The sequence below is a fragment of the Acromyrmex echinatior genome, chromosome 11 (genome assembly GCF_024713525.1).
Source record: "Acromyrmex echinatior isolate Ae372 chromosome 11, ASM2471352v2, whole genome shotgun sequence".
In the NCBI taxonomy this organism is placed as follows: domain Eukaryota; kingdom Metazoa; phylum Arthropoda; class Insecta; order Hymenoptera; family Formicidae; genus Acromyrmex; species Acromyrmex echinatior.
The window spans coordinates 11,701,188-11,725,960 of record NC_141862.1 but is presented as its reverse complement, the minus strand read 5'-3'; the positions used below and the strand labels follow the sequence as shown (position 1 = coordinate 11,725,960).

Below are 24,773 nucleotides of genomic sequence, written 5' to 3'. Positions count from 1 at the left end.
TATGTTACTTCATATAGATTTAGTTGTGTAATTGTAATATTATATATAACTCATAACTTCTCATAATGATGATTGATAATGAAAATATGCGTACAAGCGTGGAAAGATTAATCGAATTAATCTGGCTAGCGTAATTCAATTATATCTCTCGTATTGACTGGAATTAAAACTAAAAGATTCTTGTGCGAGAGTCAAGTAGCTTAATTTAATTGAAAGAGACTGTAATTAGGCTGAGATGTGTTCTAACTAGGTACGCGGATGCAGAATCCAAAAGTGTAATGTGTAAACATTACTGACGGAAGTAATTTCATCGAATCAATTTAATTTTATTGAGTTTCTTTCTTCTTCCTCGCTCTTTTTCTTTCTTTGTCTCTCTCTGTCTTTCGGAGCTTTAAAGTTAAAATACCTACTTAGTACTTAAATGAAAGACATATTTAAAATGGAAAGACTTTTAAAAATATTTTATGTAATCGACAAAATTAACTAATCCTACTATTACATGCTAAAAAAATATTAAATATTCTGATATAAATTGTATAAAGAAGATTACATAAAATTTCGGAAATAGAGATATATTATTTATATTTTTAAAATAAGAATTATAAATTTACTGATATCAGTTATAATTAAATTTTTATTACTCATTTTAGATAGATACTGAAAAAAACAGAACAATACTGGGTCGCCAATTTTAGAAATAATCATTTATCAAAGTTTTCTAATAGATCATTTTACGCTCCTTTGCTATCTCTAATTACTGCATTTATCTGTACCTATTATTTCTTGTGCATCAGCATATCAGATAAGAAACGCTATTTAATCTCGCTTTTAATGCTCTTTCCGTTCTCTCGCTTGTATTAAGTTAATGACGTCCAACAATGCGAGCCAGACAACAATACCGGCCTCTCTACCCTTTTTCTCCTCATCGTTCTAGCACGGTGAATTTCAATATCAGCATCCATTATGAAATTAAAGCTTTGAGGCAATAACATATGAAGCAATAATGTATTAAGGATGAAGTTAACCTTTAATGTTTATTTGTAAAATTTTATCGCTGTATTAACATGGAATGTCGTGTGTTTTAAAACAACTTTTTGGTATTATTTTTATTAACATATTTACATATCTATATATTAAAAAAAATTATATATTTTAATATGAAAATATTAGGTGTTGGAATTAATTCGTAGCGTTTTACAAGTGATGGGAAGTACTTTCATTAATGTATTTTTTAATGCTCATGTGAAATAAATAACATTCTTTCATTAAAAAACGCTACGAATTAATTCCAACACCTAATAGAAATTACGAAATATTACTAAATTTTATTATATTGTAATCGTATATAAAAACGATTCTTATATTATTAGATCTAAAAATAAATAAAAAAATTAGTTTTCTTTAGAAGTATTAAATCATAATTAATTCAGTTAAATAAGAATTGAAATCAGAAACGCGGGATCTGGTTTGATCTCATTAGTTATTTTCTCGTTATTCTTCCCTTTCTGTTATTATTTCCTTGATTGATGTGACAATCGTGGCAGTATCATCAGACAGAAGTTCAATCTCTTTCCGTAAAAAAATTGGTTTTGTTACTCTGAATTAATGGTAATATCGTTGGAATCCAATTAAATTACTGCCACGCAAGTGGCATGAATTCGATCGATAGAATGTCACAGCGAATGCGTCATCTAAATTAGTGCGACTTAATTACCATTGTTTTTCTGTATACGATTTGTAATTTCTATGATATATGCTATATTTATATCATTTCATTACATCTCTGTATATTTTTGTAAACGAGGCAACAATCAATTTGATTATCTAAATTAAATTGTGTTTCTCAAAATTATGGTTCTGACAGAACACGAACTGACGGTAATATTATATCAATGTTATAATTTACTGTTTAATAATATAACTCTTACGTATAATATATGTTATATGTAATAGTTATATTGTTGAGCGGTAAATTATAATATTGATATAATGTTATTGTTAGCGCACATATATATTATATTACATTTATATTGTTGAATAAAAAATGATTATATATTAGTGCTAATTTATGTTACGTGAGGCGTTAAATGTTATAAAAAAATATCATAAATTATTAGTGCATAATTTGTCATGATTATATTTTGGATTTTAAATCTCATTTGTTTAGAATTTAAATAGATCTATTTCTCTTCTTATTATAATTGAATTTATATTATATATTTTATTTTGTGTTTATGTGCGTATTATAATCTTTGCTATAATTTTTCTCCTGACCTTATTTACTCGAGCTTAACTTATCCCTCACAAAAGTTCGTGATTCAGGACAACGAAAATAGACATATGGTCTGTTCTTATCTAAGAATAAATTGTCTATTATTACGACAGAAAAGACAAGCGTAACACAGTGAAATATGTGATTCTCTATTTTCTGAAATAAATTGTGATATGTCGGTTTTATTTATTAATAAAAGTTGCACGTTTATTTCACATAAAATAAACTGGCTTCCGTAACGACCGAACTATGCAGATGTCTCGTCACTAAAATGGTGACATTAATTCCCGGGTATACCGAAAAAAGATTTAATTGCCGAAAGCTTAAAGTTTGCTGCTACCGTCGTTAAACTGCGAGACCCGAGTCCGAATCCGGTGTACGGAAATGCAGGTACCTGTGCGAGTCGAATTTATAGCAGAATTTCCGAGCGAAGTACGTGGGTATGAATCATTTTCTTACGAAAACTCCTAACGTCCGTTCTCATTGAATTAGTCAGTCAGTGTTTCATGTAGAAATTCTTTCTCTATTTTTAGCGAGTTGTTCTTTCATAACATTTAAAGGAAATGTGTAAAGACAATTTTTTAAATCGTTGAACAATAAGAGACGAGGCATAAAAATACAACAGTAAGAATATACAAAACACAGGCATATAATATTTTTTTCAAATATTTTATGTGTTGGTTTTATTAAATTAAATAAATAAACGTTATTATATTTAATAACATTATATATTATATATAGAAAAATAATATTTTTAAATACTTTTATATACTCTAAACATTTTTTTGATAATATTTTGATTCTATAGTAATTCATATTACATTATTAATTTTAATCGCTATATTTATGCTTTTTTGCTTTAAAATTTTATCAAATCAAAGGTGCAGCTGATTTGGGGATTATAGTCCAAATATATCACGTGAGATTTCGGCGCGGATTTGCACGCACGCACAAATGTCCACCCACGCTGCGATTGTTCACTCGCATTTTGCGATAAGTTCACGACACGCGAATTCTCGACAACAACGGTTTAACGAACTGACGGTTACGCGACGCCAGGTCGACAGCTTTGCTGCTTAAATTGCGTTTATTTCGCGCCATTCGCGAAAAATTGAACAAATCACACTTCGCTGAAAACGGGAATTTGAAATAGATATGCGAGAAATTGTGGAGGGTAATAACTAGAACTGATTGAACAATTGAAATAATTTGCATTAAAATTACATTGATTATTATCGATTCGATTTTGTTTATTTTATTTTATCTTATTTTGAATTTTTAAATGTATGATTAACATGATACGTTTATACATACAGCGATTTAATATACATGAATATCTGGCGTGAATTTCTACGAGATTTATTTTTTTGACAATTTTGATAATCTAATAAACGAACAGCAAGCATGAGAATAACGTGGGCGAATTTCATTCGATCGTGAATAGAGCTGAATCAGCGGCCCCTATTTTTAAAGTTTCACGACGTGTATATGCAAACGCATATATCACATTTAATTGAAATCGCAAATGGCAAAATATTCTTTCAAAATTAAAGAAATTTAAATAATCAAGCAAAAGCAAGCGAAATTAAATCTGATTTAACGTTGTATTAATTTGAATGTGTATTATATGTTATACATATATCTGCCTTTCTCGTAATGTCTCTTTCTTTGAATCTCGATTAACTAGCTTAATTATCTTATATGTCATCTTGTTTAAACATAGTATAGAGAATCAAGGACTGTCTTTGACACTTTTCACCGGTATAACTACTCCTTTGTTGTATAACTACGATGAAATGTCGCGTGTCGCGAGCGCAAGGCTTTCGTGCCGACATCGCAAAGTACCGTGAACGATTAATCTTCGTCCCTCGTAATCTTCGCTACGACCGCTAAAGGCAGTCTATAAATGAAAAGAGCTATCGTGCGTTCTCACTTGAGATCAGTTATATCCAACTTTTCGAGTCCGAAATGTACAAGTCCCCTTTTCCGAATAAGAATAACGGAAACAAGTGTCTAAAATTGAAAAGTAAATATGTGTAGGAAATAAAAGTAAAAAGACCTCTCGAATGGATAAATATATTTAACAGTGAGAATTATACCGATTATACGTCACACTACGTAAGGGAATATTACTATTATTAGAGAATATTATTTTCGAGTATTTTAGAGAAAATTGAAATGCTTTCGAGTTGTCATTGTCACGAATGAGAAAGGAACGGTTTACGTCGATTCTGTTATATGCTTTAAGGCGCCGCTGTGCTGTGCCAGTTCGCAATAGTCCCGGATCGGTTTGGCGGCGTCGAGTTTATGTCTTGAAAGGGGTTTATCGTTTCTATGAGACGCGCTATATTTTCTCATAACGTCGCCGGCTGCGCCTCGAAGAAAAGATCGCCGGCTTTTATGAGGTAATCGCTTAACTGTTAGCTTATTTTCCCAACATACACAACGTGTACAAAGGCGTATATACAACTTGACGATAAAGTCATGATAATAATATGACATGTTATGCTGCGAGACTGAATACCATTTCAATCGGGGCGACAGTACATGTTGGAATTGTTGGAAACGTAATATTAAAAAAAAAAAAAGATAACTTGTAATTTTACTGATATATTTTTAAAAACTTATAAGTATATATTACGTATTAATATATTATCTATTATTATTCTAAAATGCTAATATAATTATTCTACATTATTATATGTTCATTGTATGTTTCTAATCGTTGCAAATTAATTGCAAAGTTAATATAAATTTAGATGAAGGAGTTGCTTAATTTGAAGGAGTTCTTTAAAAGTCATATTCTTTGTGATAAGCAATAAAAGAAATACTTGAGTTGTCTATTTCTTTGAAACTAAAGTGTAAATTAATCAGTTTGATAGAGAACGCAGTCTGTTCGGTTATAGCTTGGACGGTATGACGCCGTCTGAATTACGCGTGACATGATTGTCAGAAACAAGCATTAAACTAATTTCATATATGTGTGAGTACAGAGAGCATCGATTAAATCATACGTCTGTAGAAAGCTGGGCATTTCGCTAGAGTTCTATTCTGTTCTATTTTACATATGTACTGAATTCATGACTTAACAGATTCATTTGCTATTATTTGTGTATACTGAAATGTAATAAATTTCAACATCCTTCAACTTGATATTTTATAAGTTGTAATAAAATTCAATCCAATTAATTACACATATATGTCATTATATAAATACTTCTTTAATTGAAATATTATGTCGAGATTCTTTCTTAACAAATTTAATAATTACATAATTTGTTTATAATATTTTACTTAAAAATCAGTTAAGGTTTTTTTTTTAGAACTGGCATGAGAGATTTAAAAAAAGAAGAAATATTTTATTTTCTTTGCACAAAAATTTTATTGTAGAAACGGTAAAATTTATTTTAGAAACAGTGTATAATTGTTTTACAAATTCTAATAATATCAATTAATTATTTTCACATGGTAGTAAAAAGAAAGGAGAAATGTTTGTCGATCGTTATGAGAGAAAAATCTTTCTATGTGTAGAAGGGGAATTAGTGTGTAGTTCGGAACAAAACTCTGTTCTTTAAAGCGGATTTTAAGTTCCTTTGCTTTCTTGCTCGCGGTAAAGCGTCTAGGTAACAAGACAATATCGTCGAGATAAAATCTTGTCCATAACTGTTTTAAAAGATGACGTATTTCTGAATTAAAAAGTTTCAGACGCGCAAATTTTCTTCATAAAAATTAGTAATTTAGAAGATAAAATTTAATAAATCATAATATAACAATAATAATAATAGAAAATAACAATAATAGAAATTATAGAAATTATGTTTCTAAGTCCAATTAGATTTTATTTGATTATTTCATTTGAGCATCTTAGATGTTGCAGAAAATTTTTTCGCGACACGATGAAAAAGTAGAGAAAAATTTGAACGTGCGAATAAAAATTATTGGCTCGACGTGGCGAAATATTTAGTACTTGTTTTACCAAATGATGTAAAATCAATGAAGGAATTCTCCCGCTCGCTGACGTTATAACGCTTCTTTCTCGCAAGGCGTAGAGTTTAATTCCTTTCCCGGTACTACATCAGACAGGATGTAACTGAATTTGCTGGCTTCTGTGGTTCTAGCTGGCTTGCTCGCTCGCGGTTTGGCGAGAAACACCGTCAGTCGTCCTTATATCTAATGTAAATTTATGCAGCGGTTTGTGAAACCACCCCTACCAAGAAAAGACGTTTTTGAACCGCTCCCATTTAGTCATGAATTTTTACCCATCGAATTTTTTCACTCTTATTATAAAAATATTAATAATTTTAATAAATGGTAATTTAAAATACAAATGAGAATTAATGAAACACTAGCGTATATAATTTAAGTTAATTAGACGGTACATTTTGAAAAAATTTACAAAAGCTTCCATTTTTCTTTCTATTTTTTTGGTTGCATATTATATTTTTTACTTTATACCTTTTTTCGAGAGAGACTCTTTCTACGCTCATGGCCGGCGATGGAAGTTACGAAGTGGCTTCTCCAGCTACGACTCGCCACGAAAATTACACTCGTCCACCGAGAGAGAAAGGGACGGAGTGAATGTATTTATGCGAGTCGGACGTACATGTAGGGTGTGGTCGGCGCACCCTCGCGCTGCTGAATTTTCTCCCTTCGCTCTGCCTGCCGTTGCTCTTATCCTTTTGACCTTTCTTTTTTATCTCCTCGTGTCCATCTCCAATCTTCACCTCATCCAGACCCACGAATATACGTGATGAAAGATTTAAGATTGTTATAATGGAAGTTGTAACGTGAAGAATGGCGTTCTCTTTTTTAATAAATAATAATAAATTGAATAAATTTAAATAGTGTTTAAATTGTGTTTTCATATATCGATAAGCATCGTTATTGTTTATTGCTTTTATTAATATGCAACAAAAAATATTGCAAAATTTTTTAGACTGATTTTGTTTCAGCATTAAACGAGTTTTTACTTTCTAAGTAACGATAATGAATTACTTTTGAGATTCAATATAACTAGTAATTACTTTCTTCTCTCTAAATCTGAATTAGTAGATAATCACTGATATCAGTGTCAAGTATATCATATGCCACTGATAATCAGTGAATGAAATATGAGATCTCTAACCTATCTAATCTTTGTTGTCTAAGCATTTATTGTGATTTAACTAACCTTGTTTTAGTGCACAAAATTTAATGAATATAGTATTAAAAGATTGAAATTAACGTGCAAATATCAGTATTTTAATTATAATGCTCACTTCTACCTTTTTTAATTGAACTTCACTGATCATCCAGTGCCAAGTATGTCATTGGGTAATTAGTGACTCTCCACTGAATCAGATTTAGAGAGTTTATTATTTTAACGAGTAACGGTAATTAGTTACTTTTAAAAAATAATTCTTCATTCCCTAATTGTTTATTAGACTTAAAACAAGGATAAAACGATGCAATAGTGCTGATAGTGCGTTACAGGCGAAAACGAAAAGAATGCAAACTACATATTTTTAAGGTCATTTATGATCTAAGTTAAATGTAACCCATTTAACTCATGCGTAACGAATTTGAGTCGAATATGCATGCTATGCAGAAATGCACGCAGAGATAGATACATCGTGCACGAACTTCCTCGTTTGCGGTTTATCATCGAGTGTTGCGGGAGCGTTATATGCAGGTATTAATGGATATTTGTCGGTCGTAGAGAAACGGACGGTTGAACGCGTCTGATACGACGGTCATAAATGAAATATCGTGCTCCTGCATGGGACTTGTGTATAATTTCCGAATGCGTGCGAAATGTCGCATTTGCTTTATTCGAAGGAAACATCGTCCCGGAGGAAGAATTACATCCGATAGATCCATCGTGCCCGTTTATTTTGTCCCTCTTTCACATGTCGAGGGTAGTCGCATCGATGCAATTTATTTGCCTCTTCTCCCCCTCCCCTCTCTTTTTTCCTATCTCTGTTGTCATCTGGAATTTGCATGAAAATTTCGATCACCGCCGAGCGTTCATGCATCGCGGATGAAAGTTTAATCCCTCGCGGATGACACGGCGTTCGCTTCCAACATGGTGAAAAAAAAAAAAGATAGAACTTCGGCATTCCGTCGTTGCACATTCCGCAGTAATTTTTCGTTATTTCGCCATCAATAGTAGCTTGTTGTCAGTGTTACAATCTTTTACAAGACGAAATATACATCTTTAAGTTCACTTATAAGTAAAATATTATAAGAACGAAAAAAAAGATTATTATTTTGAATTATTACCGAATTGTAAAAGAAAGATTATTAAAGAATTATTACAGGCATAAACGTTTCTCTCAAAGTATCAAGTATTATTTTTATTAGATTCATAAAAGTTGACGAATCCGAGATTAATGAAAGAAGATGACTTACGATCGAAATATTTAAGAAACGTCGCTTTCACCCGTGAAATTTCAATCGAGTGGGATAGAATGAAACGCGAGAGAATTGAGGGTATATTTTATTGCAGCATTTGTCATGCGCTTCTAGCTTGGCAGTCAGAATATTTCCCGCTTTGCAAACTGGCACAATGTTGCGCCATAAATTAGCGTCGGTCGAGACGCATGGATACTAATCGATACTCGCGCGTGGAAATTTCTCATTTCGCGAACTGGTAGCTGTGCTTTGTTTCCATGACGATGCGTTCAATGGACTTCACGCTTAAATGGAAAACTTTTAAATTGGCCTTTGAATGCGAAAATTCATTTAATAAAGACGCTCGCTGCCGAATTTCACAGCTATCGAAATCGTCGCTCGTTATTTTCACTACTCAGAATTCCGACACGTTTCTTCACGCGACGCAAAGTTGCATGTGATTTGCGTAAATTTAACAGGAAATGAATTTATCTCGCAATTTACCGAGGTTTTTACTACGTGGAAAATATTGTAGATAGACCAGCTTTCTTCGCCGCGAGGAATTAGTGTAACGCTGTAAATCGCCTACAGGTTTGAATGGATTGTGGATTAAATTGATTTTATACGCGTCGTTGAAAAGTCGGATTATATTTTGTAATTATATTTTCAACAAAAAAAGTTGATGAAAAAAATTTATGATTAAATCAAATTTTTGTGTTAATTATGATTCATAATTATCAGTTTCACAATTTACTTCAAGCTGTTGTTAAACATGTTTGTAATATACTTTAATTTATAAATGCTATAAATTATTTCTATTTGGAATTAATATCTTTTTTGTCAGAAAATTCAATTTAATTTCAAGAATTTTAATTTAATTTCGATGAACTAAATTTTACGTGAAGAACGAGGATTCTTTTCTCTATTCGAGAAACTATTCAAGCATCTTTGAATTGTGGTATCAAGTTTTTCTCTTGAACGCGCTATCATTGTATCGATTGTCAAATATTGTAAAGATGACGACGTCGTCGTGTTCAGCATTTATTCTCGCTTCTTGCAAGATGCAAGATGCAAAAAAAATCCAAAGATCCTGTGCCACATTGGAACAGCTTCTCGGAATTTCTGAGGATCTGTATGAACGTGATCGGCGTTGAAGATTCGAGACATTTGCATGAAAACTTTCTTATTTATCGCGTCCGGGAAAAACATCAATTATAAAAAAAACACTTATCTCTTTAAATGCATTTTAAATTATTTCATGCATGAATTAGAGATATTTATGTATAATTAAGAAATTTTAAATGACAATGAATTTAAAAGCGAGGAGCTAAAAAATAAGATACCTATTAAGTTTCTGACTTTTAAAAATAATTCTTCAGTTAGCTTAGAAATTTATTTTATGGTAAATTAATTTTTGTTAATTCTGGTTAACTTAATTTATTAAATATGTAAACAATTAAATTAAAAGTTTAATTAAGTGGAAGGAATAATTAATTAGAAAAGTTCAGAGAAGTTATTTAATGGCTCAAATTAACACTGAATGTCAGCTTCAGCGTTTACTTCTCGGTTATATTCGACGATGCAGTTACTCGTTGAATGTAGGCTTTCTCTTAGTTCGGTCGTTTAATTGTCACCGTCCGCCTACAATAGGCAACTTTGCGTCGATTAATTTCCTCTCGTTCCACTATACTTACGATGTGCATCGAGCGTAATGGTCCTCAGGTCAACGGGCAGATGCATGACGAAGTGACGCAGCGATGTGTTTAGTGCGTTACATTTAATGCTCGGAATGTCGCGAATAATTATTTTGAAAGGAATAAAAATATGCTTGTTTATAAGTGAGAAGAAAAGAGAATTTATGTTTTATAAAAATGTATAATATTGTATAATTTATAAGAAAAGTAAAGATTTCTTTAAACATAAAAATTATAAAAATTTACAACGTATAAGTCTTCATTTTTTTGTTTTAGAAAGTCAAAGTTAATCTTTAATTTTGATTTTGCGGAAAGATTTTTAGATTTTAATTATTATTAAACTTTAAGAAGAATTTTTGTGTATATTAAATATAGAAGGAAATGACAGAAACGTGTATTTTTTTAGATAAACTAAAAATACATTTGATTTTGGAGAGTAAATAACGTTTGCAAAAATACAGAAATTGTTTCAGGGAATCTCAATATTTTTTGATTCACGGGACAATTTTTAATGGCGTATAATTGACGACGGATAATTGACGACGAATGATAACAACGATAATAACAACGAGAGTACATTTAAAAGCGCGTTATCATGCCTCATAATGGACTATTATTTTCAACGAGCTCGGCGCATATAGCAAATATTTTAGAAGCACTCGTTCGTGTGAGCGAACATCTGTTTGACATACAGTGGCGGAGAAACTGCCGCATTGTAACGAGAAGGGTCAATTTTAATTTTATGATAATACAGTATAATACATGATCAGTTTATATCGCCGCCGTAACAATAAGCCGACAGGCAATTTGCAAGGCAGAAGATACGCAAGCTTGATGAGCTCCATGACGCATGAGCGTCATGCAAGTATCGATCATTGACCAATTTATTGCCAACTGAAATGATAAAATTATAAAGTAAAATATTATCGTTATTACGAAAATATGGAATGTATGTATAATTTTGTAAAATGATATCTACGAAATTCTGGAACGGAAAAATTGCCGTTTTAAATCGTAATTTCACATGAAACATTTTAATTGTAGATTTCCTTTGATAAGCACCATTTTCAGTATCATGAATGCACAAATGTTCGGATAAACATTTTGAGAGTGATTCCGTATGATGTTACCCAGCGTAAACGTAGCTACGAAAAACGGCGAGATCACGCGATTAGGTTTGTTGCTTTAGGATCGTGTTGCTGAAGAAACGACGTCGAGTTAGTCAGAGCTTCAACTACGGCAGATGGTGCAGCCTAAACAATGACAAATGTTCAGTCGCACGTTCTGATGATGTCTTTCAAGCATCGCCAATGTTACCCCAAACAATTTTAACATAACTTCACTCAGATCTCGTGTTAATAATAATTCTTCGAATTTAGTCAAATGCATAGTTTTAACTTTCCTTCATGATTTCTTCTACATGCATCATTGGTGATAGATTTTTACATCTATAAGCGAAATTTTTATGTTCTTTTGCGAAAGACAAAGAAATGCAATTGCTATGAAAATCATATGAGAGAATCGCGTATCTCACGGTAAAAAGGGTTGATTGACGCAAAACGGTGCGATTAACACACTTCCTCTTTTTTTTGAGGGAGCTATTGGCTTTTTTCCTTGCGTAGTTATTCCACCCACGTTTTGTTTACCGTACCACCGAATGCTTGCGTAACCGGAAACGCTGACTGCGCGATCGACAACGGATACGGAAAGAGAGAGAGATAGAGAGAGAAAGAGAGAGTGAGAGGGGGGGGGAAGAGAGAGATAGATGGGGTCATGACCAAAATGCAAATTTACATTTATCCTAACACATTAAATCGTAGTTGCCGGTGATTTTTAAACAGTTTTATTTTGTAAAGGTATACGCAAGCTGTTCTCTGAAAGATTTATATATATGAATTTCCGTAATGTGTACGATATAGCAAAGAGACAGTTTACATAAGTGTAGGCAAAGAGAACGTTTCTTAAACATTTCAATTCTGAAATTATTTTAAGAGTCTGGATGTAAAGATAATTTAAATAAAATTCGAGAATCTCTCTTTCGTATTTGATCTTCCGGTGAGAATAGAACCGTCATCGTCGCGGAGACCGGCAACAACGCTGCAACGGTGAGGCTCGAGGAAGGCATCGAGGACATCGAGGACAAACCGGAAACCGGGTCAACGAGGTCAAGTGGCCGGTCGAGTGATCGAATTGGTCCTCGTTAAAAGACTTTAATACGCAAAACTGCAGCAACATGAGATGACGAAGAAACACGTTCAATAAACGACGCTCACCGTCAAAAGTTCTCGTCTCTCTTCCTCTCTTCTCTTTCCCTTTGCATTTTGTTTAGTCTCTATTTCTCTTTCTCTCTCTTGTTTTCCGTGTTATACATGTAGACACGCTTTGTATTCACCTGCTCTCGAAAGCGCGAGTGCGGTGCTCGTTAACTGAAGCATCCGACCGCAATGATATTGTTGCAAATCGCAACAGCCTTATACCTCTCGAAATTGTGGCTTATTACGACGATATATTGCATTTATTTATGTGGTGCCGCATATTACGTGTATATATATATATATATATGTATATATTTTTAATGTTTATGACATCAAGAAATGTCTCACTGTCGGAAATTTGTTTAAATAAATAATTTTAAATAATTTTCGAAATATGAATTTCGAAAGGAATTATTTTTTAAAAATATTGTTGTAGATAAATTGAGATAATTTTATAATATTATAAAATATTATAAACTTTTGTGTTAGACATTTTTTGATATCTTGAATAGTTTCTAAGATATTACAAAAAGCTAAAAACCACTTTACATTTATTATATTAGGTGTTGGAATTAATTCGTAGCGTTTTACAAGTGATGGGAAGTACTTTCATTAATGTATTTTTTAATGCTCATGTGAAATAAATAACATTCTTTCATTAAAAACGCTACGAATTAATTCCAACACCTAATAAGAAATGATTTCACCTCTTAAAACCTGTTCTCTCTCCACCCAACTGATATTTTCTATATTTATCTGTTTATATATAATCTAGAAAAAGTTTTATTAAAGTTAGAATTATAAGTTTCGAGAGATTTTCTTGTTAGTCCTTATCCCGGTAAGAAGTATCTTCAACAAATTGAAAGAAGAAAATTAAATTAATCAAGATGATGACAAATATATTAAGTTAGAATATAATTATTTAAGCTATCATAAATATAGCAGTAATTTAGCTAGCACGGAACACTCGTAATGAATTGAGAAGGATAAAACTAGTTGCGGTAAATTAAACGTGGTAGCTATATAATTAAACAAACATAAGTTAAGCACAGTAAATTTTGACAGCGTTTTATTATTTAAGTCATATATCACGCATTAACGTAAATTACAATTATTTTACTTCGCTGATTTTTTCCAGAATTTTCCTCAAATTACAACTCGCGATTAAATTTAGCGCCTCCGGTTGGACCCCCGGAGTTCAATCGATATTAACCCAGCTCATTATTTATGATTAAATTTTCCCCGCAGTGAACTTGCGTGCTCCATAAATTTTATCATCCCAAGAATCTCGAAATTATCTTCCCAGCGTTATTGATTTGTAGCCATATGCATTTTGTAATATGCTTTTTATCAATTTCTTTCCATCATTAAAGTCACATTTCTCCGCGGTTTCTTTATTAACCGCACTTGTAATAAAATGCAACAATGCGCCGTCTTCATTACATTCTGTATCTCGAAAATGCATCGGGAGATTGAAAATATTTGTAAAAATATATTTATAACGGTAATTATATACTTTACATTTACCTAAATTATATTTTAACGTTAACAACGTAATAATTTCGCAGAGTCATTTGGAGTTTAGTAAATTAATTTTCGTTAATATAATTTATATGTTAAAGAAATATTTATTTTCGGCACATCAAAACGCGAAAAGAAATTTAAAAACAGAGCGCGTGAAATATTAATCTCAAATAATTTTAATAAATTTTGTAAAATATTAATGTATTTGTTATATCAGTTTAAACAAGACGAAGTTCTCTTTGTAACGTGGTCATTTTATTTATACAGGTCACAAATTTTGAACATTTATTATAATGATAAACACATACAATTATTTTTATATTTTTATTTCGAGAAGTCTACTTATATTATAAGCTTAATTATGTCATTCGTTTTAATCATGTGATTAAAAATCAAACGACGCAGCGTTTTCATTGATGTTGGACATTGAGAGTGTAATGTACCGATGTACAGACGATTAGCTTGATCGATTTTACGGACACTTCCGCTTCGGTAACTATATACCCGTTTTTCTGCTTGTATTCCACATCGTTTGCCACCCTGTCTTTTACGGAAGTACACGGATGTCGAAAGTCACGCCTAGCATGCGATGTGGTGAAAAGGTTGAAGAAACATCGCCGTTACGGTTCAACAGCTTTGATGCGAAGTCGCGCAAGAACGTGCTAGTTGCTCACATTTTCCAGGGAAGAAAAAAATCAAACTGCAAGTTTGACTTCTCCATTAATGGACCTAGTTAACCCTGAAAACGTTGATCGGCGTATTCCACTACGGTCAATTCTTGCACTCTCGTATTTATACTACATGAATCGTTTCTCTGAAAACATATTTTATATATATATATATATATATATATATATATATAAACAGCAATGCAATAAGTGAAAAATATTATTTATTATATAATTGATGTTTTTAACTTGCCGCAAGATAAATTGTGAAATATTAATCTCGAATAATTTTAATAAATTTGATAAAATATTAATGTATTTGTTGTATCACACAATTTAAACAAGACGAAGTCTCTCTTTGTAACGTTGCTTTGTTTACAGGTCACAAATTTTAAACATTTATTATATAATGACAAACGTATACGGTCACAATTTTGGAATATAATAAAATATTAATTATATAGAATATTTGTAATATCTCTCTCTCTCTCTCTCTCTCTCTCTCTCTCTCTCTCTCTCTCTCTCTCTCTTTCTCTTTCACTGAATATTGAACATATTGTTTGCATTATAATTTAAATAAATACAATGTCATCATGCACGGGCTATTAATTTTAAAATTAATATATCTATTATGTATGCAATATTCAATATTGAATGAATATCAATTACTATTGACAAAATTGGATTACATATCTGTAATTTGCTCACCGCCGAAATATAATGCCACTAAAATCTGACACGTTTTGTCCGTTCGCTCCTTTAAACATGGAAGGCCAAATGGGATGAATGGTCGGACGATCAAAGGCAAATACTCTTTTTCTGCACGCCCACGTGGATATGCATGCGTGCATACATTCTGTCTTAGACACAAAGGCGAGAGACTTTTCCAAGAGGTAACCATCCAACCGCGACTGTGCATCTCGAGAGTATTGTGTTCTGCCGTCATAAGCAATGTAACTGGCATACGTTCCTAACATTCGCGAGGAAGCCGAGACTGGAGATACTAAAGAGCGAGAGAAAGAGAAAGAGATCCCATTTGCTGTTTTTGCAATTTTGCGCTCATTACGGCTACGGCTGCGATAAGAATACCTTCTAAGATTGTCGTATTTCTTTATTTACTGTTGCAGCTCAGCTGCGTTGTGAAATTAAAGGAGAAGCGATCATTATTGGTATAATATAATTGATGCAACAAATGCGCAATGGATTTCTCGAATCTATTTATATTTTCCTTGACTTTAAAGATTAATTTTCTCAAATCTTTAAAGAATGGAGAGTTAGATCATTGATTAAACAGAATTCTGTTATCTTTTAAGCTCTTTTTTTTAATTTCCTGCTGACTTTGCCGAAGATCGTGATCTTCAATATATGCAGGTTCTTTGTATCGAGTGTCACAGATGATCCAAATGTGCCCATCCGAGAAACTCGTTTCCCCCTTTTGCCATTTGGAAAAGAGATTCTCCTTTTTCCGTCAGCGTTATCGCGGAAACCGTGACCGAGTTTCTTCACCGCGCGAGTTTTCTTGCTACTTGATAAGCGGCAACTTGTGATGCTAGGAGTAACAAACGATATGACCTTGTCCTTTTGTTCGGCTTCAGAGTTCATTGGTGCTACCGATAACGTTTAATGGGGGGACTCGCACTAGACGAACTTAATGTCTCCTTTAATTCACTTTTCCCATCTTTTTCATGACCTTTACTCGACTTTCCTCGTTCTTTTCATGCTGCTATAATTCCATCATGGCAATCGTCACGTTGCTATTTCCCGCGTACTAGAAAATATGTTGCAAGTTGATAATCAAAATATTTTTATTTTTTGTACTTAACATTTATCTGTTTCCTTTATATTTATATTTAACAAAATCCCTTAGAGAGTGTGTTGTGAAAAAATTCAGTATACAGGAAACTGGACTCTACAGGAAATATCCGGGAGTTGTCTTCGGGAGTTGGCGTTAAAGAGACACATCGACGGCGCGTTTAAGCACTTTAAGTCCGACAGAAAGAAAGGGGGAGTCTCTGAAAATATCTCTTTGTTCAAGACATTCCTCGATATATTTTATCCGCCTTAAATGGCGGCGTAAGCAAGTAGTGACGTGGTGCGCGGTGCAACCGGTTCTCCAAAGCAAAAGGGATCCGCGAACAATGCGGGAGAAATCTTGCGTGCTCGATGACCAAACACGGTCTAAGTCCAACCAGCACCCTCCGCGGGTCGCTTGCGTGTCTCCCTTCGTGGACAACGCACGTGCGTGTCCGCGCGTTTTATACAAGCCGCTCTATATGGTCTCGGCGAAACATAACTGAAAAGAACGCGTAATACGCTATAAAAGATACTTTATGACTAAAATATTTAGGACAATCCAATTTAAAGAGATTTATATGGAAAATTACAAGCGATTTAACTTACAACGATAAGAAAAGCGCGTTGATTTAGTATCCACTAAATTTGAAGAAATAGTTATACATTCTATCGACAATTTAATTAAAGAGGTAATCGTAGAAATAATAAAATTTAAATTAAATTTTTTGAAACTTTATTTTGAAATTTTATTATATCTATGATATTTACTTTTATATCACTGTAGTTTTAAAAATTAAATTGGGGAATAATAATATATATCTTTACTATTTTTTTATACCTATATTACTCTTTCTAACATCCTTCATTTAAAAACAGTTATGATATTTATAAAAAATTGTTCTTTTTTCTTTAATAAATACATATATGTATATTTAATATATCTGTATAAAATTTTACAGTTAAAAATGTTTAAATTTTGTAGTATTAAATGTTTAATTAATTTTTTAGATGAAGACAGTTTTTTGGCAGTGGATACTTGGAACAATTTTTTTCTCGATATTTATTTTATATAATTTTTTTCGAGTTCAGTTGGGCAACTTGCTCTTTGAAAGATGTTTTAATAAATTTATTAAGTAACGGGATGATTATGCGTCTTCCTTTGGTAATATTATCTTGCCTGGCCTTTTTGGTTATTATTAGTCCTGCGATAACACGATAACAAATATGAGGATCCGTACGTGATAAGTGAAGACAAAAATACTTTTAAAAAATGTTTTCAAATGAAATATTTGTTCAGTTTCTTTCACAAACCGAACGGAACGATGATAACCAGGATCTTTATTACCAATAATAGCAAAGCGAAAAGTAGAATTAATTGTATAGCATTGGTTAATTTTAACTTAAATTAATCGGAATTTGATTTGAATTTTTGTTTTATTGGTAATAACATTGGTAATCTTATAAATAATTTTTCACGCAGAAGTCAGTTCTATCCAATTCTTTAATTTTTAATTTTAATAAAAATCTATATTCTTTTAAAATATATTTCGCCCATGATCTATGTTACATTTCCATAACTTTTATATATTCTATAGATTTTTCATGCTATGAGAGATTGGCTTTAAAAGGTGTCGTTTTAGTGAGATTGTAAATTTTCATATCATGAATATTTTATAAGATATTTTTACAAGACAATTTCTTAACTCATATTTTCTTGACCCATTTTTTATTGTCAAGTTGTAAATATTACTTTATAATATATTTTATTATATATATATATATATATATATATATACACACACATATATGTGTATACATATATGTGCTTTAAGAGATAAATACAATTGAAACGTTTGAAAGCAGGTAGATTGAATGGGAAAGGAAGATCGAACATCAATCGTTCTAATGACATCCCGTGATTTCAAAAGCTCTTTTGTCGAGGAAGACGGAGAACATCGCATTTAGTTATCATTGGTACTTGAAAGGTTTTAAGGATACGCGAAGACAAGCAAAATTATCTGCATCATTCGTTTCCAGCAAATTTTCACGTATCACAAAAAATAGTAAATTTATTTATAAAAATTTTTACTCGAATTTTTGATTAAAAACAGATTTAAAATTCCGCAAAAATATGAGATAAATTTTCTGTCACTATTCGCTAGTTCGATCTTACAGGATGATATAACATTTATTACATTATATTAGAAAATAATTCAAATCATATTAATTAATAATTATGTGATTTAGCAAACTAAATTGTTTCGCGCTTTTCTCATTTCTCCGTAATGTCGAACGTTCTTTCACCAAGAATAGTTTTTTTTATCGTTTTCTCGTACCTTTTTGTTCTTCTTTTTCACTTCGCTGAAAGTCGGAACAGCGCGCGAGAGCGAACTTTTTTATTTCCTGGCACGAATCGGAATTCGTTCCCGTGGCAGGCGACGGCGGCGGTCGGGAACAAGATGCTTCCTTCGTCTGGAACGACACTCGAGGAACCCCTAAAGATAGCGACACCCCGCCACGTGTCGACTAGCAGACTTCCGACCGTTTCGTCATCTCAACAGACACTTTCCGCGAAATTTGCAGCGATTTTAATGCGCCAGTAATCCGCGAAATTACGTCCACGCTGCTTCTTTTCGCACTTCAAGCATGAGAAATGCTCATTAAATTAAGAAAATGAGATTGATAATTATTCTATATTCCTATAATATGTTATAAGAATCTGTTGAATGGACTTTGTATAGAAAAAATGTCAATCTTGTCGAATGTATAATAATTTTAAATAGAATGCATTGATAAAAAATGAACAGATTCCTTCAAAATGGATCGTTAAAAAATAAGTCCTTAAAAACATAAAATTTAAATTTAAAAATTTATTCTAATGTAATTTATTCTAATGTAATTGAACAACAATTATTCTTGAGATTATTTTTTATATAGACATAAAGAGAATAGAGATTTAATAATTTTTTATTTAATTATTCACATCTTTTTTTATCTTTAATTTAATAGTTTATTCATAAACATGATTGAAACAAAAAAAATTGTTTTAATTATTATTAAAAATTAATTATTATTTTTAAAATTATTTTATATTATTTAATTTATTGGATAATTTATATAATATATTATTCATATGCATATCATTCATACATGTCTAGTTGAAAATTTATAGTTTAATTGTACATTATAGAAAAATTTCTCCAACAAAAAAATATTGAAATCCTTAAATTTATATAATTATTCTTAAATTAATATAATTATTCTAAATACAACATCAATGGCGATATAATTTAATAGCAAGCTGAGCTTGTTTCTAATTAATTTCTCGGGCCACATAAATACCTATTCTCCTACATAAGTTTGCATATGCACTATGTTTAGCTGGTACATTTATGTACAATATATTACATTTACATTTTGCGTAACATGATATATGGTAAATCTCCGTAAACCCTATATAGTCTTTCCCGATCTTGCAGCCTATAATTTACATTTACGACCGTGCTACATTACGATCTAAAAAGAATATTTAACGCGAAGTAACTGATCGTAACTCGACATGCGAATGTTTATGTCTTACTAATTTCCATAGATTTATGATCTTTCACCTTTTTCTTGACCTTTACATTCTCTTCTGAAAATTATCCGCAATCTTTGTATTCTATCTATAAAGTTATTCGACAAAATTATACTTTAATAATTAAGGCTAAAAGATCAGCATTCCTTAAATTTTTATTCGCAAGTAATCTATTACCAAAAAAAAAACATATAATATATTAATATATTTAAGGATAAACATTTTTTTGGCATATTATGGTTTAGGTGAAAATTTCGCGTTTATTCTTACCAAGTTTTTATCTGTTCTTTTGGTCAATGTATGTTTGTTAGATAGAATAATAAAAAAAAATGGATATACAAGGTTTAACAAAACAAAATTAATTTTATGAAAAGGTCCGAAAAATATTTTTCCTTCGCAATTTCAGTACGCTGAATGTTTTTCAGCACCAGCTGGTTACCATAATTTTTTTCTGTTACACAGATAAATGATGATACACAGATAAATCGATACAGATACAAATAAGTGCAAATAAGCATTTCGTATTTGCACGCACATATATATCTGTTATACGCAAACGTATATTCTGGAGTTATATAGTACACGTTTTATCCTCGTTACGGTAACGATCTCGTGTCGCAAAATAATTTCCACTTTGATTCGCTCGCGTTTTCGCGCTCGTTAGCAGCGTGTAAAGAGAAAAGAAAAGATTTAACCGATTTCTATCAACATGCGACTCAATAAATTGTCGTAATACGAATCAATCGAGAAAAAGAAAGAGAGAGAAAGAGAAAGAATTATCATTTTGTAATATCAGCGCCGCATGTACTATCTGATAATGTGAGTACTTACTGAACTATTTCTCATTAGGTCGGTTGGCAAGTAATCACGGTAATGTGCATAAATTAACAGCCCAGCGCACGAGAACGTAGAGTGGTTGTAAATTTGCGAACATAGGTTAAATTCAATGTGGATATATTAGATTTTTGGCTTTGAATTACGAACAAATAAAAAATATAGATTTTCATAAATTTCTTAACGAATAAAATAGTATTTTGTTTCATGTTATAGATTAATAATATTAAATCGATGCTATATTTGATAACATATCTGATAACTTGGATTACTATATCTGATAACGTGTAAACTTTATATGTAAGATTTTATTAAAGACAAATCTTTGAAAGAAAGAACATTTTTTTATATCTAATTTTAATCGTCATTTTATGAATGATTATTTTTTGTTCATTTAATATCATTTAACAATTTCTTTTCTTTGTTGCAGCAAAATTATCTCATGAAATTCGGTTACTTACCTCAGACTGATTTGGAAACAGGAAATCTGCGGATGGAAGGCCAACTCAGGGATGCTATCAAAAATCTTCAGGTAAGCAAAATTATGATATAAAGAGAGATAAGATTTTATCCCGTCGTAAGATACAAACAAGAAACAGTGTAGTAATTTAATACCTCCACTCTTGTAGAAAAATACTATTGAATTAATGAAAAAGCTATTGGAACGTGAATAGTGGACAATACTAGATTCGAAGGGTTTTCCAATTATTATTTCCAATCGTTTCCAATTTTTTCGTGAGTTCAATAGTATTTTTTCAAACAATTTTTATTTTTTTGAATAAACTTTTTTTTTTATATATTGCGCAGAATTTTTATGCAATTTGTTTATACAGTTTTAGAATTTTAATAAAATGTTTTATTTAATTTTATAAATTTATAAATAAAATTAATTACACATTAACTTCTGTAATTTGGTTTACATTAATTATTATTTTCGTTGCATTTTACGTAATATAATATTTAAAGTAATATAAAAATTACCAAATAGAGTTTACATCAATAGAGTGAATTTCTTTATTTATCTCGAAAATGCTATCCATCGATTCTCTGGAAGCGAATCGATAGGAATTCTGTCGAAAGAAAAATGGAGCAAATGTTCTGAGGGATTTCGTCAAATGCAGCTATATATCCTTATTCTCGATTCACATGCAAATCTTCATTGAGTGAACGCGTGAGAGCATTCTTACTATTTTTCTTTCGCAAATGTCTGCATTCTTAATCATTGTCTGAGAGCAAATAGAGTTCGATGGATTGCTGATCGATGGGATCAAACTCAAACGCGGGATGAAACTCATTGGAATGCTTCGCATATTCTAATCTCAGATCTAAAGCTCGAGTTCCATCTGTAGACTATGTCTTTCGATGGTTTTATCGATAATCACGTTTGTCAGATTCCGGGCGCGTTTCTGGTTGAAATGTTCGAAAGCGTTTATCTCTGTTCAAAAAGATATAAAAAAATCTTCTTAAACTAGAGAAAGCGATGTTTTCCGAGAAAAGCTGCGCAAATGATAAAAGGGAATATTTATTGTTTAAAACGCTTATCATTTAAAGGGAGATATTAATTCAAACTGCAGTGCAACATAGATTCATTGATTATTTATTATATTCCATACTTTTATTTAAAAATGTTATATTAAATTTTATATGTAAAGAACAAATAAAAAGGAGAGAAGAATATATTTCTATCTTTAATATAAATATTTTATATATTTATTTATTTTGATTTATAATTTTTTTCATAGAAAATATAGATACTTATTATGGAAAAGGATAATTGGTATTATTGCAAATAATTATATTTACAATTTCCAGTGTTTCCCGATTTTTTAAAAATATTGATTAAAAATATTGATAAAATAAATATATAATAGATATATAAAATAAATGAAATTTTCAATTTGTGATATTTTTTTTAGATACCTAAAATAAAATTTCATATATATATATATATATATATATATATATGTAGATTTAAAATAAAATTTCAATTTTACGAATATGTTAAATTCTGATGAATCGTGTATCTTTCCAATTTTTAGAAATTCGGTGGTATTCCCGTGACAGGGGAGATTGACGAGGCAACAAAGAAGTTAATAAAGGCCAGGAGATGCGGAGTAGCGGATCATCCAGATCCCAGATTCGCCAAGACAAGGCATAAGCGTTTCACCATCCATGGACAACAATGGCCGTATCGAAATCTCACCTGGAGGTAAATATACCTTTTTATATCGACGAAATAGAGTAGTCTTAATATACAATACAATTATTGAGAACAGTAAAACACGGCATAAATCAGATGTAAAATAAGACGAGATTAACAAAAACACTATCTTTTTAAAATATATTAAACTATTATTTAAATATATTAAAATATTATAATTAAATATATTATATTAATATATCTCAATTTTTATCTGGGCAAATCGAGAACAAAATTATGCAGTTTACCTTTGATTGAAAATCGTTACTCAAGAATCCGTATAATTTCATCGACGAGGTCGTGGATGAGTTGCAAGTCACGCTTTGAGATGCAATGATTTTCATTTGGCGATGAAAACTGGTGGACGAATTTATTCGCGGCTCGTCGAGGAGAACGATAATAATATCCCCCGTGTTTCTCGGCACGACGATAATTCATCTGTGGGATACCTGTTGGTCTGAGTCGCTCTAAACAGGATGTCTGGCCCCTTAATTGCGAGCTTCCTTGTGTTGGGACCTCGCCCCGCATTAACGCACTAACCCGACTCGGAAATGCCATTGACATTGTTGGTACTCGGCCAACAGGCGAACCTTCTGAAATCTCTCGCAAATTGAACGGTGCTGCAAGAGCATTTTCTTGAAAAGATTAGACACGCTTTAGCATGCCAAGATGATATTTGCTTTTCTTGACACGCGAATCTCCGTTATCAGAACATGCTGTGAATTTTAAATACTTGAGGCTTCGAAAACATACCTTTTATTTTTAACATGTAACATTTTTTCTGTTTAATTTTTTAAACAAAATGTTTCCTCAGAAATTTGTGTAGTTTAAAAATACATTTTATTTTGATAAATATATATTAATATCATCGTTTCAGCTGAGATTTCCGAATAGATATACAAAAATAAGAGATATAACATTTTCTTATTTACTCTTTATATGCAATTGAAGAATTTGAAAAAGAAACTAGTATATTGATTAGTGATCAGTATGATTAGTGATCAAGACGTATATTTACGCTTAGTGATTTAAATTTATTAATAAATATAGTATTAATTAATTATTTTCTTTATTATTTATAGTTGAATTTGAAGAATTAATTAATTTTAATATTTGCGAATGTTAAAATTAATTTTAATTGTATTTAATTTAATTGTATTGAATGTCAACGATAAAACAGATCTCTGTTGACTTGAATCATGCCGGTATCACAGAAAACTAACAGATTCACGTTGATACGAAGAATAGCTGCAATATCGGCTTTATTTTGATGCGTCATGTGGCACCCTCTACCAATCAATTGATAGATGTGACTTTATTGATTTATAATTAAACCGAGTTAATTAAACAAAATATTGAATTATGAAATAATTCGCATTTACATTTATTTATCGGAATAATTTGTATTTATTGCGTCATGATTGCGACATTTTATCTTATTTTTACACAAACTTAGCTATAAAAATTCTAATTTTTTTATTGATATAAAAAATGTAATTTATTTAACTAATATTGTCGCTTAATTATTTTTTGATAATTATACGTTTTGAAATATTATAGAAGATAAAATAATATATAAAAGT

At 31.2% G+C, this 24,773-nt stretch overlaps 1 protein-coding gene across 2 annotated transcripts in view; it reads left to right on the top strand.

Annotated features, from left to right (window-relative positions):
* Window positions 1-24,773, top strand: part of Mmp2 (Matrix metalloproteinase 2) — a 185,824-nt gene that overhangs the window by 51,309 nt on the left and 109,742 nt on the right. For both annotated transcript variants that reach the window (XM_087411496.1, XM_087411495.1), the window contains exons 3-4: window positions 21,421-21,522; window positions 23,030-23,199. In XM_087411496.1, coding sequence (XP_087267622.1) covers window positions 21,421-21,522; window positions 23,030-23,199 — 272 coding nt within the window. The remainder of the gene's footprint in view (window positions 1-21,420; window positions 21,523-23,029; window positions 23,200-24,773) is intronic.